This window comes from Typha angustifolia, chromosome 11 (genome assembly GCF_048772165.1).
Source record: "Typha angustifolia cultivar Huaian chromosome 11, ASM4877216v1, whole genome shotgun sequence".
In the NCBI taxonomy this organism is placed as follows: Eukaryota; Viridiplantae; Streptophyta; class Magnoliopsida; order Poales; family Typhaceae; genus Typha; species Typha angustifolia.
The window spans coordinates 4030476-4048018 of NC_133249.1; the positions used below are offsets into that span (position 1 = coordinate 4030476).

The window sequence follows — 17543 nt, forward strand, 5'->3', positions numbered from 1 at the left end:
ACCTCTCCCGCAACGGCTAGTTTAGCCTACCGTTGGTCCAAATCTTTTTAAACCCACAATATACAGTATACACCCACGCGAGAGATAAAAGACCTCCCTCAAATCCCCTCTGTCAACGGCTCTTTCACCATTAGAAGGATTCCAAATTGTAGAGAGAGAGAGATAGAGAAGATAGGAGGAGGAAGAAAAGGAAGCAATGGTGTATACTTACACCCCGGCGTACTACACTTCGTTCCAAGACACCATCACCTCCATTTGCAAGTCCATCCTCCCCTTCTCCTTCAAGAACCGCCGCCTCACCGCCGACCAGAAGCTCGCGAAGCGGCACGCCGATAACCTCAAGTGGCAGCAGGAGTCCTTCCACCGGATCCTCAACCTCATCGGCCTCCATAAGGAAGGCATCGTCCCGGAGTCCGACGTCTCCGCCTTCCGCACCCACCTCCTCGACACCCTCATCGCCTCTCCCCCCGACCAGGAGCCGGCCGCCGTCGTAAGAGACAAGCTCTTGTTCTTGCAGGTAAAGAAGCATTGCCTCTTCCATTGGATTGTAGTAAGTGACGAAAAAAAAAAGGAGGCAATTTTTTGATGTCTAAAGATTCCTTGCTTCTTCTCTGGGCAGGAATTGCTCCACGCCAAATGCATCTCAGCTGACGACTACCATGCCTCGAAGAGGCCTCTGCTCCAGAGGCTTGCGGTGCAGGGCGTCGAGATCGACTGCAGAGACGTCGTCGTCGGCCCCGCCCCGAGAACGACCTCCGACGAAGAGGAATGGACGGTGATCGATCTCCGAGACAAGGAGCCGCCTTCCGCCGTGGCGGAAGAGAACAAGCATCGAACGCCGATAAAATCCTTGATAAGCAAGCCATGGAGAGGCAAGGGGAAGAAGGGAGGAGGACCGTTATGTCCAATCGATCAGAATAAGGGCAGCATCCTCATGCCGGAGAGCTCGCCGCTGCTGCCTGACGACTCCGACAAGGCGGGGAAGAGGAAGCCGCCTTCGTCGGCCAAGAAGCAGTGGGGATTCGACGGGTTCAAGAAGTGGAGGAGGAGCAACTCGGAGGAGGAGCCCATGGCTCCAAACTTGCCTCCTCCTCACGGTGAGCGATCCCACGGCGGTGGTGCTTCGTCGTCTGTGAAGCTCGTGGCGGCTCCGGTCGGTGTGGGGCCGGACACGAAGAAGATAAAGAAGGAGATGCTCTCGGATGGCTCCGCTTCCGATTTCTTCGTCGACAAGGTTGGTACTATCTATCAACGGTGTTGTATAATTTAGACAAGGAAATCTAGAGGAAGATTATAAAGTGATCTTTCCATTCTCGTGAAGGTTCTCGGGGAGAACATAAAGAAGGAGCTCTCCAGGATCCAGTCCGAGCTATCAGCAACGAATCCAAACCTCAATTTCTCGTAATATTTTCTTCTTGAATAATAGCTTGAACTCTTTGCATCCATCTCTCAGAAGATTATTATTTATCACTCATTCATATTTCTTTCTGGCTTATTGATTGTTAAAAGAGATGAGCAAGTTGAGGTAATATCAACAAGGCTTCCGATCGACAAGTCTGACCTCAATGGCTTCTTTCCAAAGTACTCTACTTTCAACTTCATCAGATCATCAACCAAATAAGAAGAAAAAGATTAGATATTTTGACTCGTTAATGAATTTTGTCGCAGGTCGTGGTGTGATCGATATGGAGACGTCGTGCTCGACGTCGTGAAAAAAGAATTCAAAGAGCACGTCGGAGAGATGGAGAGCTTGAGAAATCCAGCAAGAGAGAAGAAGAGCAGCGGTGGTGGCGGCTGCGGCGGCACAGAGAATTATTGGGTAGCTTTCAAAGAAGAAGAAAACGATGAGAATTTGCACCCTAATCTCTTCTCTTCCATGAGTCAACCATTATGGCATAGGAAGGAGGTCAAGAATGATAACAAAAACTGCCATGTAAACAATCCCTTATATGATGAGAAGAGCCCCTTCTTGTCAGCAAGGGACAATAACTGAGTTAGATGTCTTGTAACATCTACAAAGTTGGAGGTGATATTAATATGTGTAGGTTGTATCTATCTATGTCCTACTAATATGTTGAGTTGGAAGTGTAATTCTGAAATGTTTATTGATTCAATTCATGAGATTCCAGTAGACAACAAACTTCAAGATTGCGAAAAGTACATTTCATATGGAGCTTTTTACATGTACAGCAATCAAGAGAAACTGGAATAACAGGATAATGTTCTCAGGTTAAGATGAGATATTAGAATAAAAATGGATATACACTAAGATCAAATACAATGGAGGTAAATTTAGTTCATATAGAATTTGACTAATTCAGATACCGTCTGCAGTTCTTTGAATTACAAAAGCATGGGATCTTCTGACCTTCATCTTCATGATTGAAGTGGTAATCGTAAGTAATCTCTTCCCCAGGGTTGATATCCCTCTCAGCAAAGAAAACTACCTGCAGCATTGTCCACAGAGATGTCATTCTTCCGCCGCGGCGGTGGCAGCGATAGTAAATTTTTTATGATAATTTTTGTTCATCAAATGATGAGAAAAATGATTGAAGTAGAAGAAAAACAAAAGTATCAGTTTGTTTACTTTGAAGAAGCATTAGTTACCCACCTTTTTCTCATTCCTTACTGAGATTACTTTTGCGACACAGTTTGGCTGACAAAAACATTCATAAAGAACACAAGCTTGGTTAGAACTTGACAGCAGGAACAGAATCCAAAAGAAAAGAAATGGTAACATAGCTCAGTACCAGGCATGAATGGTTGACAAATCGTGCAATCCCACCTTTGCGAGTAGCATCAATTATGTGCTCCTTATCAATTCTAAAGAAATAACAAGCACTCTTGTACTGTAGTCTTCTCCCAGACTGGTATTCAATTTCTCGTTTATCAGCAACACGGAGTCCAACAATTTCGCCGACATACTCAACTACCTGAGATGAATGGGACAATGAAAAAGATGCCTGCGTTAGATCAAGCTGCTTTCACATTATACACCAAAACTGTAATAAGTTAAGGAAATTGTAGTCTACAGCTTGGTGTTAAATTACCATAGCTCCACGGGCGATGAACTGCGATGTATAGAGACCGAGTGCATGAATCCCAGATTTATAAACAACCAAATTCTTCCATCCCTTCGATTGTTTGTAACGAATATATTCTTTCTGAAAAAGAAAATGAAACATGACATGATTCCTACTCATCATGAATCTGCTCTTTGATTTCTTCCATTATTTAGCCATTTTTAACTAATATTTAGGTTTAAGCACATAAAATCATATGATTTGTACTACATGTTTAATTTTTGAAAACATAATTATTTTAATTTTAGGACTAAATTATCCATAGGGTAAAGAATAATTTTAAATATCAAGGATAACTAGGTAATTAAAAAAGAAAAGAGCTGCTGGTTGAAATGCCGAGTCAACTGCATATTTGGTCTAATAACAAAACCAAACCTGCTTTAGTGGTTGGCTCACCAGTTAACTAATCTAACTACTCGGTCCTGTCTGGTTCTAATAATATAATTCAAATTATCGAAATCCAAAGATAAAAATGACACTTATAATATTTTGATAACTTTGTTACCTATTTTCTCTAAAACCTAGGAGGGAAGAGATTAACAAGCTTTACATTATCTAGTGAGGCAACTACTTTTCTTGGCAATGGCATTTCAAATTCATGTGCTCGTTTCATTCTGCATGTCATTCTGTAACTATATAGAAGTCAATTCTGTAAAAGTTCGGGTAGAGATGTCAGTCCACGTATTTCATATGCCAAAGCGGCCGTCTCAACTTCTTCAATCTCCATGCACTAGAGATTATTGTGTTTCCTCCCTCTCACCAGATGCGATGTCACTGATAGGGTATAGGCTATCTATATATAAATGAGGGAGGAGCCATATCCCTTTATCAATAACAACTCATTATTCTTATCGTATTCTACCTATCACATATATATAAATAATACCCTAACCAAATAGAAATATATTCAATAGATTATGAAGCAATAACCGACTCAAATTGACCACGTTCAATGAACATGACATAATGGACCACCAAAGAGACATGTGGATTAGTTAGTAGGTTATCTCGTATAATAGATTAGATTCTCTCGACTAACAGAGCCCTACATTTGTGGATTCTAGAAGAAATATCTAAACAAATCCCACTTGAGGTGGAGCTTACATTAAAAAGAAATCCATGTCCAACAGCAATTTCATTGAGTAAATATGGCAGATGACAATAATCGGGATTCCTAGTTATTAACTGCCAGAAAGCTTTGTCCAGAGGAATCTGATGTAGTGCGGTCAGATAAGTAGAGCTTGAATTGCAGAAGGTACTCCAAGAGCATTTAATCTTCAGCTTCTTAAAATTTCATTACATGTTCATGAAATAAATCTACAGGAGTGGCAATGGCATACCCGAAAATCATGTTCAATGTCTGAACATGGAGGTTTTAGGATCCCTCTCGCACATGACTTCTGTCCGTTAATGTGAAGCCATGCATTTATCTGCTCCTGAGAAACAATGCAGCCTCCACCATCATTCTGGGGTTTCTTGTAATTAGGGCTAGACCCTTCCTCACTTTTTCGGCCTTTAAAACACTATTTAGATAGGCTTGTATTAATAAGATTAAAAGAATCTCAAGGAATGAAAAAGGATTCAACCAAAAATTATAATTGAATACCGCTGTGCGCGCACAAGTCCAGTCCTTGTTTCTTGAACATTCTTCCTTAGCATCCACTTGACAAGTATCGTTGTCATACCTGTGAAGTGTCACATGATGCAAGCATCGCCCATAAAATCCAACCTTTTCATCATAACTACCTTCGATCTCACTTTGCAATAAACCCTACACTCACAAAGTTGAAGAATCATAAATTAAAAGATGAACCATACGAAAAGTATCCGAAGGTGCATTACAATATACATAAGGATCATACAGACATTTTTTTTTAAAATATCAGTTTTCATAAACTACTATAAAAAAAGATATGTATTTAGTTTATGACACTTCCATATAGAAATATAGAAACTTGAAAATGCATATTTCAGCACTAGAATTTCAGAAATTTAATGTTAGTATCCCTAAGAGCTATACTAAAACTATCTGATAAATAATCTAATGTAATACTTACAAGACAAGTCAGAACGCAATCTTATTATATGTTGTTATCTCAAAATGGATAACAAATTGGGAAAGGATGCTGGAGTTTATTGTGATCTTGAGGCATAAATAAGGTTCATTAAGACAGATACAAGGAAAGGTCAGCAGAAAAGAATGGTACTCAATAAACATTATCCCAAGCACATAGAATAAACAACTAAAGTTGACTTTATAAGATGAGAAATACCCAAAATGATAATAATAGATAACGCCATAGATTGCATCAAAGATGCACTCCTGTAATACCTTCTGGTGTGCACACCAAGGATGAAATATTACTGAGCAATCTGGAACTCTGCACTGTATGCATGAACCCCCATGTCGGTTACACATTGAGCATGCCTATGATGAAAGAAGTGATAACAATATAGAATGAGCCATGTATCAGTGGAGTTAAAAGTTACGACGTAGGCAATAATCACAGAATTCTTTTAGCAATACTATCATTTAGTGTGAACAAGTATTCCCAGCCATTCTAATAAATAATCAAACAAATTTCACTAGAATTCAGAAACTTACAGCATTTTTCCTAGCAGGTGCAGCACCAGACACATCAAAAGCACTCATTGTATCCACATTTGGGCACCTTGTACCAGGAGTCCAGAGACCACAAACCATATGGACCCATTGTCTCACAGAGGGATCAAATAAACCATTAATAATGCTATTAGAGGTCTGAAAGTTGCTTGGCATGCTGCCCAGGGGATGTTTGATACTTGTTTGCTTGTGCAAGTTCAACTTTGTACTGGTACTAGGGATGGTATTGGAGCTATTCAAACCAGACGAAGGAAGCAAATCATATTTACCATGTTCAGATGCTTCAACAGGTGAATTAGCCTCATTATTAGTTCTTTCAGTCAAAGGAACCGATTTATCATCGGCTAGTGTTCTGACTGTCCAAACCTTCAGCAGACTTTTTACAATATTTCTGCTTTTTAGTGCCCTAGTCATAGCGCCACCTCCATATCCACATAAAACGCATACCTGAATATTGTCAGAAAAAAAAAACGATACAAGTTTAGTTGGGACTTAGAAGATTGATCAATTTCTCTAGCCATATTACTTGCAAGTCAATATTAAAAAGGTCAACAATGTAAACATTACATGACTACATGTCTATGCCATCATCACCTTAAACTTATCAGGAAGTACAAGTTAACCAATGTGAACTAGCAAATTTATCTATCAACAGTTACTGACTAGCGCTCATTAATAATGAAGTAAAAAGTGGCGGATAACACTTTGATTCATTGTTCAATGAAGATACAATTTTCAGACGATAAAAGCTAGGTGTAATACATCTGTGCCTCATGATAGCACCCAGTGACACCTTGCATTAACAAATGAGAGGAAAGCTTATCGTGCAAAGTTATTTCACCCAACATATCCTGATTAACTAAAGAATTTGGAGGAATGTCCTGTTGCAAGTGTAAATATCTAAAACATTCAGCCAGTCAGCCCGTAATATAAAAAAGAGAATTTACTTTTGGGATTAAAAGACTGCTAATATTTGATGTCGTGAGACAATTCAGGCCACACAAAAGCTGCAGAGGTCATCATAGAGGCATGTAACAGATATTATGAACTATGTATCCCTGCCTAAAGATGAAGATACACTGGAGTATGTACCTGGCTGCCAGCCTTTTTTTAAAAAGTAAAGCCTCTTAATTGTTTTGAACCACAGATTTCTCTGTAGGTCAATCTAAATCTATTTCCTATTTAAGCCAAAAGAATAGTGGTGAGCGATAATTCTAAAAGATAAGGGTTGTTGCCTTTAGCATGAGGCTCCATTCCAGGAGGAACTAGTGTCTCGCTTTCACACAAGACATTGTAGAAGCCACATAGAGTCTTAGGCAGTCAACCCCTTTAAAGGCATAGGGAGTTACACACGTGGCTGGGAATCAAACTAGCTGGATCTCAATACAACATGACCTAGTTACTTTTTCTCTCATAATTGGAAATAAGATAATAGAAGTTATTTCATAGCAAATGTGCTATAAAGTTTAAATCGTTCAAAGATACCAATAGTGTATGATCAACTATAGATAGCCATGTTCTTTTCATCAACACCTCAATCTTATAATAGACATCACCTGAATATTATACAAGTACTTGTCAGATAATGTGAGGAGCCCTGGAGATATTCTTGACAAGGTGAGAGACAAGAGCATTCTATACTCTACAGAGATACCCATGCTCAATCTTTATACACTACGCAGCATGCACAAACTATAGCATAGATATGTGAAAACTTTACCTGCTCCAATAAGACGCTTCTCCTATATAGTTTTTCTAAACTTATCAATGGTACTAAATAAAGATTATTGCTAAACATGAAATTATGTGATATTTGTATGATTAAAGCAAAAAATTGAGCATAAACTTGTATCTATAAAAATATAGCTATGTTAAAACTATGATGCACTGTGCAGTAGCCACATAGAGGTGGGTGGTCCAACTGCGTATATGGGACCGCTCAGCTGCTTAGAAAGGCATTTCAACAACTTTGATACATTCCACTGCATTAATTTATGTAATTGCATTAAAAAATGTTACTTCTGTAGATGATATGAGTGATGCTTTGGGCACCATAAAAACGTAGAGTATTGCTTACTATATCTTCTGATTTGGTCTTGCATGATCTGCAATACCAACTACCTCTAGGAACTTTTGGAACACCATAGCAGGCCTGGTGCACCTGCACACAAATTGTGCCCATCCATTTAATATAGTTACATAAGACAGGTTTAATATAGCTTAAGAAAAGTATGTTACGGACTCTAATTAAGCACTGGTTGCACTCTATTAAGATATTGACGTCTTCCTGATTTGAGCTACCACAAACGCAACAGAAGGCATCTGAATCCAAAAGAAATTTACGCCCTGTATTTAATCTGCATTAAATAATAAATAAAAAAAAACAGATTTATGATCAATGAGGAACAATGACCAACAAATATAAGCAAAAGGAAAGGAAGAGAGCACAAGTCTCTTGCAGAACCCATAAGGATTAATGCCACTACTACCTTCTCAAATTTACTTGAGAGAGTCTGGCTAGATGACCTTCATGATTGCTTGCTGATCTTGTATCTCTTAAAGCTGTATATTTTAGAATCCTGCTTGATCGTAATTGTGCACTTTCATTTTTCACTCCTGCATAAGTAAAGAAAATTTTAAAATGTAAAAAGCCGCACTTTAAACGTAAAAATCTTGATGATTAGATAATATGACATAAGTGTTAATTGGGGTTTCAAAATGTAGAAGTAACAGTTGTGTATTTCAAGCGAATTATGTCCTAAAGATAATACTCACTGGCTACTGTATTTTTTGTGTGAAGTGCAGTGGACATGTCCAACACATCTGTGTTTGTTAGATTCAAAGACTGACTACCACTAGGAGTTGCCAATACAGTCTTTGTCTCTTTTCTTTTTCTACTAGAAAGTTGTCTAAGACTGTGTCGATGACTATCCTTAGATCTTCTCTTTGCCTGACAGGAAGTAGATTTTAGAAGTATCTTGCAGTCAGTTTGGCAATCAAGTTTTCCATATGTTACCAAGGAATCAGTTGCAAATTCCTCGTTCTTACTGGTGGCTTGTTCTGATTCATCTCCCAGGAGAGAACTCGAATTGTCAGTGCCATATTGTGACTTTGAAAAGGATGATGCACTGCAGTCTCCTTTATTTATACCAAGTGATACATTTTTTGTCTCCAATAATTTGGCTTGTCCCAGATCTTTGGCATTCTTGGTAGCATTGCACCTTTTAGCTTTTCTGAGAATCACACTGAGTGAAACAATTTTCACATTTTTTCGTTCATCATTCATTATTCCGGTGGAAATGATACCTGAATTCCCACATACAATAGGACTAACTTTCTTACTTGGAGAATCTCTTCCATGCTTATATTCTCTTCCAATGCAGCTTAGAGACATGTATTTAGGTGGTTTTCTAGCATCTGCATGACTCCACTTCTCCACAGAGTGCTTTTCCCTTTCCAGGGATGGTAGATCTTGTTTTTCCTTCTCTCCATCTGAAGATTTTAATGTCTCAAGAGAATAATCTTGATCATCTAACTGCCTGCTCTCATGTTCAACAATTTTATCATGGTTGTGAAATTTCTTTATGGATAGGGGTTTACTGCAGGACAAGGAAGAGCGCTTTCGCTTGACATTTGAAGACTTGCAAGAAGAAATGAGAGTCTTCTGCATTCCACTATCAGTTGGAGGAGAAACTTCAATTTGTCGGGATGATGATACTTCAGCTTTGCCATTACAGTTATGGGATTCTGAATTTAGTGTAGTGAAACCAAATATCTTGTTATCTACTTTCCGAACCCTTTCATGATGTTTTTTCTGTTTTCTATTTCCTTGACCTCTACTTCCTGCACTGATATGAGTACTTAATCTATTCGTTTTAGATGAGTTCTCTGAACTAAGATTACCAATAAAGCTACAAGATTTAGGACCAGGAAAGTAGGACAATCCAGATTTAGCCCTGACAGCTTGCTCACACTCTGTACTGACAAGTGCTTCATCAGATGAGGCACATTTGTCAGTTCCTGATCCTTCATCAACCACAAAATCACGAAAACCATTGGCATTTTCTGTTGTACAAGAGCCCACTTTGTTGGGTTCAATTGATACTGAGATCTCAGTTAATGCAGGAGCAGAGGACCCAGAAGAAGTATTAGATGTTTGTTGTTTTTTCATAGACTCTGATTCTTGATGAGCTCCATTTTTCTCCGCAAGTCGATCGCCAAATAGTCCTGTGACTTCTACCACCTGTTCGTGCTTTTCAGCTAAAATGTTACAGGGATGTCTCGTCATTTTCCTTGGAACATCTCTCCAGAAAGAAGCTTGACAATAATTCTTTGTGAGAGAACTATTCTCCAAGCAATCACATTGGCCTAGTCTAATTCTTTTGCTGTCGTGAAACATATAATCTTTTTCATATGTTGGACTGGGATGCATAATTTTGGGCCTCTCTTGATTACTCTGTTCATTCAAGGCATCAGAAGATTTACCACTTCCTGAATTACAACCTGCCGCACACTTCTGAGGTACAGAATGGCAGCATTTTCGAGACAAATAAGGCCTCTGTTCATTCTGATTAGATATTTCATGCTTAGTGTCTTCACCCAAACTGATTTTTGATAGCTTCTCAAATCTGCATTAGAGAACATGTGGAAAGATAAACTCAAATATCCAACTTGCAAGAGAAAGAGCAGCAGGAAACTGTGAATAATCTTCTAGACAAGCTACAGATAGACAATTATCAAAATCAATTAGACAAAAACCAGACATACAAAATAAGGATCCTATAGTACGAGTTTGATTCAAGATTGTAGAAGAGAAAATGTGCTTTTTACTCCTTTTCACCTCAGGATGAGGTTTTCCATAACCTGAGGTGTACTCAATGACTAGAAAAGTGCAAAATATTTCTTCAAGGATTTCACACAATTTTGTAGGCTAACTATAATATACGGTCAGAGAGTGTAGTATGAGATTTAAATACATTGGAATTCAAGCATTACATGATTGATGAAACAGGATGCCGAAGAAGAAGCAAGAGAGAATGGAACTCGCTGAATCTAGTAGGTGAATTTGCATATAATTGTCACAGCATATAACTACTTGACCTAATATTTGTCTTCATGAGTTACCTCAGTATATTTAAATTGAAACAGCATATATGACATTTACCTTATGCAAGGCCGCTCTAAATGACATGCAGAAAATTGAATACCATGTTCTCTAGAACAATGTGAAGCTGAAGCCCTTTGTATTGAAGTTGTGCAGCTGCAGTACTCATTTGGACCTGCGTAAGTATCAAAAGATTCCAGATAAAACAATGCATTTACACATATAAAGAAGAGGTGATTTCAGACTCTAGACAAGTTAGAAATCATTGGTAACACAACCTCATATAGAAACTTGCCTGTAAAGTTAGAGTTGCCTGCGCACACCTGAACACCACCATTAGGGCAACAAATTGAGCATGAATGCCCTCCAGATCTGACAGAAATTTTAGAGGTATCTTGATGAATGCCACAATGAGATCCTTCAGACAATTCCTCACATGCTGCCAGATCACCTTGACCAAACCGATTTTGTAATTTTAGAGATGAAAGGCAGCACAATTTTTCATGTTGGGGGTTCTTTTCATGAAAAGTAGTAAAGTTTTCGTGTGTAGGTAACTCATTGACATGCCTAAAAGGATGAGATCTGAAGTCCTCCATGAAATGCTGTGATGTATTCAAGTCTCTTCTTTTTGACAGTGAACCTGGTAATGAAGAACCCAAGGATCTTATTGAAGAGAGACTCATTTCTCCCTCTAATTCCAGAGGGCCAGGTCTCCCAGCAGAATAAGGTGCAGGATTTTGAGATCGCAGTGTCATGTGATAATCATCAATATTAGCAGCATATGGAACTTCTCCAGACTGCTTAAAAGTCCCAGCATCAGGTTCACTCACCAGCATATTACGAGGTTGATTAAAATGGAAGAAAAATTGCCTACCATTTGCATCAGAGGTACCATGAGGGAAGTTGCCACTAGAAGACAAAGCAGGAACTCTGTCATTTGATCTCTGATTACAGTCAAGCAAACATGTGGAAGCTTTTAAGCCATTATCAGTAACTTTCTGTTCTAATCTTACAAAATCGGAAAGATCCGACTTATTTGTGGTATGCCTCCTTTCAGTTCTATCAGTTAAATCTACAAGCAAATCAGAAAGGTTGCACTTAACAGAATGAGACTCATCAACAAGCACCCTAGGATGGAAACGTTCCTTGCTATTAAGAACATCATCAGCAGATTCTGTTCTGTTATTTCCTTCAAGGTGTGAAAGAAACAATGAGATAAGTGAATTTCTTGTTCCATCACTGGTAAGCTCTGCAGATTCAGAATTATTGCCAGCATTAACTGTTCCTAAAGATTGTTGTGTATGTCTTCTGATAGAACGCAATGCTTCCGGAGACACTTCCTGGAGACTTTGTCTGGATTTTGTGATTTCCTTAGGACCAGCTGCATCCAGGATGAAGGGATTATATGTGTAGCATATATAAAAGTGTAAAATAATGAGAATAAAAGATAACAGACATAACATGAGCTTGCGATAAAAGCGGTACTAATCTTGCCAGATTAAAAAAAATATGCATGAACTATTCTTTAGCAAAAAAACTTACTTCCATTTGCCAATGGCTGATGTGATTGAGGGTTTTGTGAGTCACTTACTGCTCCAAATAGCGAGTACTGCATGGAAGTTGGAAATAAACCTGCTATAGTTTGACTAACCTGGGATGGCTGCCCAAGCTTCAATTCCGTGTTTGAAGGAGCACTGTCTTTCCTGACTAGAAATGCTTCACTGGGGGAAATCCCCCTGCTGATCCTGCTATCACGGCTGACAGTTTTCTTAGTTCCCAGATGTGGATGGGTAATTAAGGAATTGCCAAATTGTCCCATGGACTTGACACTAGAAGAAGCCAATTGACATCCTTTGTTTTGTTCACTATATGTAGTCAAATCTGAATCCAAAACTCCCAAGCAAATAGGACTTCCCCTTATTGTCTGTGTTATCTGGCTCTGAGCTAGTGCAGGCTTCATACATTGTGTCAGGCTAGAATTATTCTTCAGGAAGAGATTATTTCCATCAAAATGTTTCCTCTGATGTGCATGACCAGGCTTCTCCCTCACTAATTCCTCCAAAGTAATACCACCTCCTCCCTCCATATATGGAGGACTAACATAAGTAGGGTTGCTCCTAGGTTCTCCAAGTTTTCCTAAGCCACTAAAAGGCTCATTATTATCCATGGTCCAAGGAATTTTTAGCAAGTCAGACAAATTGCTTGCCTTAGATTCAACCGAACCACCTTTCACCACTGACTGATCTGACCAGTCCCATCCAGCGCCATCTTCTGGAGCCATAATCTACATCAGCAGAAAAACTAATAATATTGTTCCTTGAAAAATATAACTTGATAAATCCACAAACCCAATACAAAATGTAATTATATTTCATGAGAAAATGTTGAAGGATACATGTTATATCAAGACAGCTTCCCTATCTCAATTTCAGATTTCAGGCAAGGTTCAACACTTCTAAAAACTTGGGGATTTCAGAAAGCATGAACAAGTAAATTTCACAACTAGTTGATTCATAGTATGATATTTCACTAGTGCTTGTGTATTCTTTAGCTCATTTAAGCTGTCTTTGAAAAACTATAACATTACAAATCAACAAAATAAGGTAGGGAGCATACCCTGTTATAGTATACTTTGTTTAGGTGACATTTGATAGGTCAAATAGGTATGGATATGCATGAACACGGATTCAGTTGGAATTATATTTATATATGCTGGAATTTCTTGAACATTAAGGAAAGACCAAGGACCTAAATAAAGAAATATAAAAAATCTATTTCACTTCTCTAAAACAAGTCTAGGTCTTCGGTGCTTCTTAGTACTGCTTTAATCAAAGGGAGTTCAAACTTAGTTTAATAAGTTCTATCAGAAAGTGAAATTTATGTTGGAAACAAAAGTGAAAGAACAAGAGATTGGCTGTAATATGCAGTTGAACCTGCTAGATGCAACCAACTATGTTAGAATAACAACTTAGAATTACAGGTGAAAATTAGGATATAGATAAGATAACAAGATCTGTATAAATGTAATAATATTAGGAAACAAAATGCTTTGGGTGACCACCAATTCTTCACAGGAAAGAATACACCAGTAATAACACTTACTCCTAAGCAATTTTTGCGCCACTGGGCAACAGTCATGCCATTTTCCAATCGGACAACCTCGCCAGTTTTATTTGAAGATTCTCCTGAATGCTGCAAAAGAACTACAGTGAGAAGATTTTCTCATATGCATACCTCGATATCCTGAAAGGTATATGAAAAAGGGCATCCAAGGGTTCCCCAATCCAGGTCTGGTGGGGCTTCATTTACCCAGCCCCACCCTGTTACTGGTGATGTTGTTTGTGTTACTCAAACTTGCACCATAAAAGTACACAGTGGCAAGCCTTGCCGTCACACAAAGTGACATCCTTTATTAAGCAACAAAAATAAAATAGTACAAGTTCAAGGTGCTGAAATGCTGCCATGGCGCACCTCACAAAACTTGGCTACAGACATTTTCAACCTATGACAAAAGCAAATGACTCCAAAAAGCCCCACATCATTCACAAACAGCTCCCCAACTGTCACAAATTACATGAGATCATCAGAAGGTAACTTGAAAGAATACTATAAAAATGTGGAATTCAAAAGAAAAGTACCAACCCAGGAAAATATAAAGGCCAAGTTTGAACTAAACAGGATAAGTTAATTTAAATAAGCATAAAAGTAGGAGCAAATGAGTAAAGCATGCTAGGAGAATACCTACCAGTATTTATGCAGAAGACCCGAGGGTGACCCTTGAGAAGGGCAGGCACATGACAAGAGATAGAAGAATTGGGATCAAAGGGCATTTTTCCAGAAGCCTGGAAATTTAAGGCATGAACCTGGACAGAACTTCCAGGCATACCTGCAGTTGACCATTCACACCACAAAGATGATCTCGCCATATAGTTAATGTTATAAATGCTTTCATAAGAAATGAACTAAGGTCCGTACCATGTGTCGAAGGACCTGCTTGTGGAAAATTATTTGGGGAAACAGAATATTTCGGCAGCAATAGAGGTCCAGATGCAATCGAGGAAAAATGATCAGTCCTTTTTCCCAATGCATCATTTCTATGGTTTTCTGGTAAAGGTGGAATACTAACATGTGGGGGAGCACAGCTGGTATTATTGACAGAAAAGACATTACTGACATGCAACTTGGCTAAGGATGATTTTGAATTTGGAAAATAAGAATAATCTCCAGATAAAAGAGCGAGAAATGAATTGCCTAGCTCTGTCTTTCCTGAACTACCATAATCCAAATTCAAAGTATTAAAGACCATTTGTTCTTGAACTAGTGCTCGATTCTGTAATATTGCTTCTTGTCCATTGAAGGGATGAAAGAGGTAGCACGAACTCATGTCCAGCTGCAGAAGAAAGATGATACAAATAAACTTTTTTAGAGAGGTAGCTCAAGGAATGGAAATGAGCATCATAATATATGGTGACTTCATACAAACAAAATTTGAACAAAGATAGATAGAGGAATAGAAGGTGACATGGTGCAGCAAAAGGAACTAGAGTAAATATGCAACAAACAATACCTTTTTAGATCGATAGATAGATAGATAGATATTGCCACTAAGGTTACAAGATAAAAGATTCCAAGTACTCCATTAAAACTGAGGTTACAAGATAAACGATTCCAAGTACTCCATCAAAACTAGGGTATAGCACCAAAGTGACATATGCATCAATCAAACGTTTAACTTCTGATCGCCTCAAGTCGGTCCATGATTAAATTGTGGACCCACTAACGCATTTAAACCATCATAAATTCCAAATTTTGAAACGAAAAAAAAAGAACTCAAAAGGACACTATCTTGCACCTGCATTAGTCAACATTTAGCTTCTATTGCCTCAAGCCGGTCCAACATTAAATTTTGAACCCCCTGACGCACTCAAACAACCATAAATCTCCAAATACACTAAGAGAAGTAGAAAACAAAGTCGAGGGAAAAAGAAGAAGAAAAGAAATGGCACAACCCCTAGCTCCTGCATCGATTGAATATTTAACTTCTAATTGCCTCAAATCAGCCACAAGGTTGAATTTTGAATCCCCTTGGCGCACTTAAACCCCCATGACTCCCAAAACCGTACAAGGAAATTAGAAATCAAACTCGAGAAAACCATTACCTGACTCATATCCTGGGCAGGTTGCGGCAGCGCCCCCATAGCCGCCGGCGGAGGAGGAGGCATTGACGACAGCGGCGGCGCCGACGGCTGCGGAGTCCACGTGGAGCCGCATTTGGCTCGCCACGCGTCTTCCATGGACCGGGCCACGTCCTACCTTTCCCCCATTCCGCCCCCCAAGCTCGAGTCAATGGCGGAGAGTACTAAAGAAGACCATCAAATAGAGATTGGAAAAGCGCAGTTACAGAGAGAGAGGAAAGGTGACTTCTTTTCTCATCAATTGGCCTCTCTCTCTTTATCTTTCTCTTTCTCTCTCTCTACATCAGCAGTGTGCAGTTCTTTTCAGATATTGAAGCCAGAGAGAGAGAGAGAGGAGAAGAAGAAGAGGGTGAAATGATGAGAGAGAGAGAGCGAGGGGTGGGAGTAGAGTAGTCCGAGGCGGGCAGGAGTGCACGTGATCGGGGGGTGCCACGTGTGAATCCCGAGAAGGGGACCACTAACCGTTCGATCTTCTCCCCTGGGGATCCTCGAGATTCGCGCTAGTGGGAGAACGCGTGGACGGGCCAGGTTGGTCTCCTCGACTTCCGTGTTGTCTTGTCGTTGTTGGATCGGGGTATGCTGTTCCGCCGTAACATGATATATAGGCCATAAACGGCACGTGGCAGCAAAGAAGATCGATCGGGGGTAGTGGTCGCGATGCGGGATCTTTAGATCCGACAAGACATCCTTGGGGGTGTTTGAACAGCATTCCGTCTGGTCTGATGTGAAGCTCCACCAATGGCAGTGGATCAAGTGGATTCCAGGTCTCTTTTGATTTTTTGACTTCTTCCTTCCCAATCCCCTGTCCAATGAGAACACTGCGTACTTATTAATCCCTAAGTCAGAATTAGTTTGACTTAACTATCATTACAATCCTGTTCCACAATTTCATTGCATGATTGCATCGTAACACATTAATAATAATAATAATAATAATAGTCAATTTAGCGCACGCCCGCCCTCGGCCTCCCTCTTAAACTCTAGAAACTAAACAATCAAACGATTCCAGCAATTAAAATGCAACTCCTCCATTAAAACCGCAACCTTGCCGACCTCCGCGATCTCACTTCCTCCATAGATAGTTTAAGTATCCTATTCAATAATGCCAACGGCGAAGGGACGGACAGATTGGCAACCCCCCGTCCGCCGCTACTCTTCTTGGTATCTCAACCACCATACTCTCCCACCCGGCTTCACCGAAGAAGATGAAGAGACCCGAGGATTCGTCGAACACTCGGCGTGCGAGCTACTCGCCGCCTCCGCAGCCAACGGAGCTTCCCGGGTCGGAGTGAAGCTCCTTCTCGGTGTCTACCTTCCAATACCCTATTCTTGGAGTCAAACCCCTGTGAGGTGGTTCTTCACTGCGAAGAGGAGGAAGGGTTGGGTCCCCCTGTTTTTGGACTTCGGCAGGACTCGCAGTCGCAGCTAACTCTATCCTTTCGGTTTCTTTGTGGGCTGCTTGATTAGTCCACAGCACAGTTGACCCAAATGAGTTGTTCTTGTTTTTTTATGTTTGCTGTGTTTATCTTTTCATTTTT

The 17543-nt window shown here is 39.6% G+C and overlaps 2 protein-coding genes across 3 annotated transcripts; one reads left to right on the forward strand and one right to left on the reverse strand.

Moving 5' to 3' along the window:
- Positions 1-65: 65 nt before the first annotated feature.
- On the forward strand, positions 66-2141 carry LOC140769696 (uncharacterized). Its single transcript, XM_073110519.1, has 5 exons — positions 66-517; positions 620-1234; positions 1322-1401; positions 1510-1581; positions 1669-2141. The coding sequence occupies exons 1-5, from the start codon at positions 197-199 to the stop codon at positions 1991-1993; spliced, it is 1413 nt and encodes a 470-aa protein (XP_072966620.1). The 5' UTR covers positions 66-196; the 3' UTR covers positions 1994-2141.
- Positions 2142-2148: 7 nt separating this feature from the next.
- Positions 2149-16775, reverse strand: LOC140769695 (uncharacterized). Of its 2 annotated transcripts, XM_073110516.1 has the most exons (20): positions 15970-16769; positions 14786-15200; positions 14556-14696; positions 14282-14370; positions 13913-14002; positions 12353-13094; positions 11106-12191; positions 10871-10985; positions 8482-10334; positions 8196-8322; positions 7949-8063; positions 7784-7867; positions 5689-6153; positions 5416-5511; positions 4690-4854; positions 4424-4606; positions 3051-3164; positions 2751-2933; positions 2612-2656; positions 2149-2447 (listed from the first exon to the last, which is right to left on the reverse strand). In XM_073110516.1, exons 1-20 carry the CDS (start codon positions 16102-16104, stop codon positions 2313-2315), a joined length of 6378 nt encoding a protein of 2125 aa, XP_072966617.1. In that variant the 5' UTR covers positions 16105-16769; the 3' UTR covers positions 2149-2312. The 2 variants fall into 2 exon arrangements, with proteins under 2 accessions (XP_072966617.1, XP_072966619.1); XM_073110518.1 differs by lacking the exons at positions 2149-2447; positions 2612-2656; positions 2751-2933; positions 3051-3164 and having other exon boundaries at positions 4424-4596; positions 15970-16775.
- Positions 16776-17543: the final 768 nt, after the last annotated feature.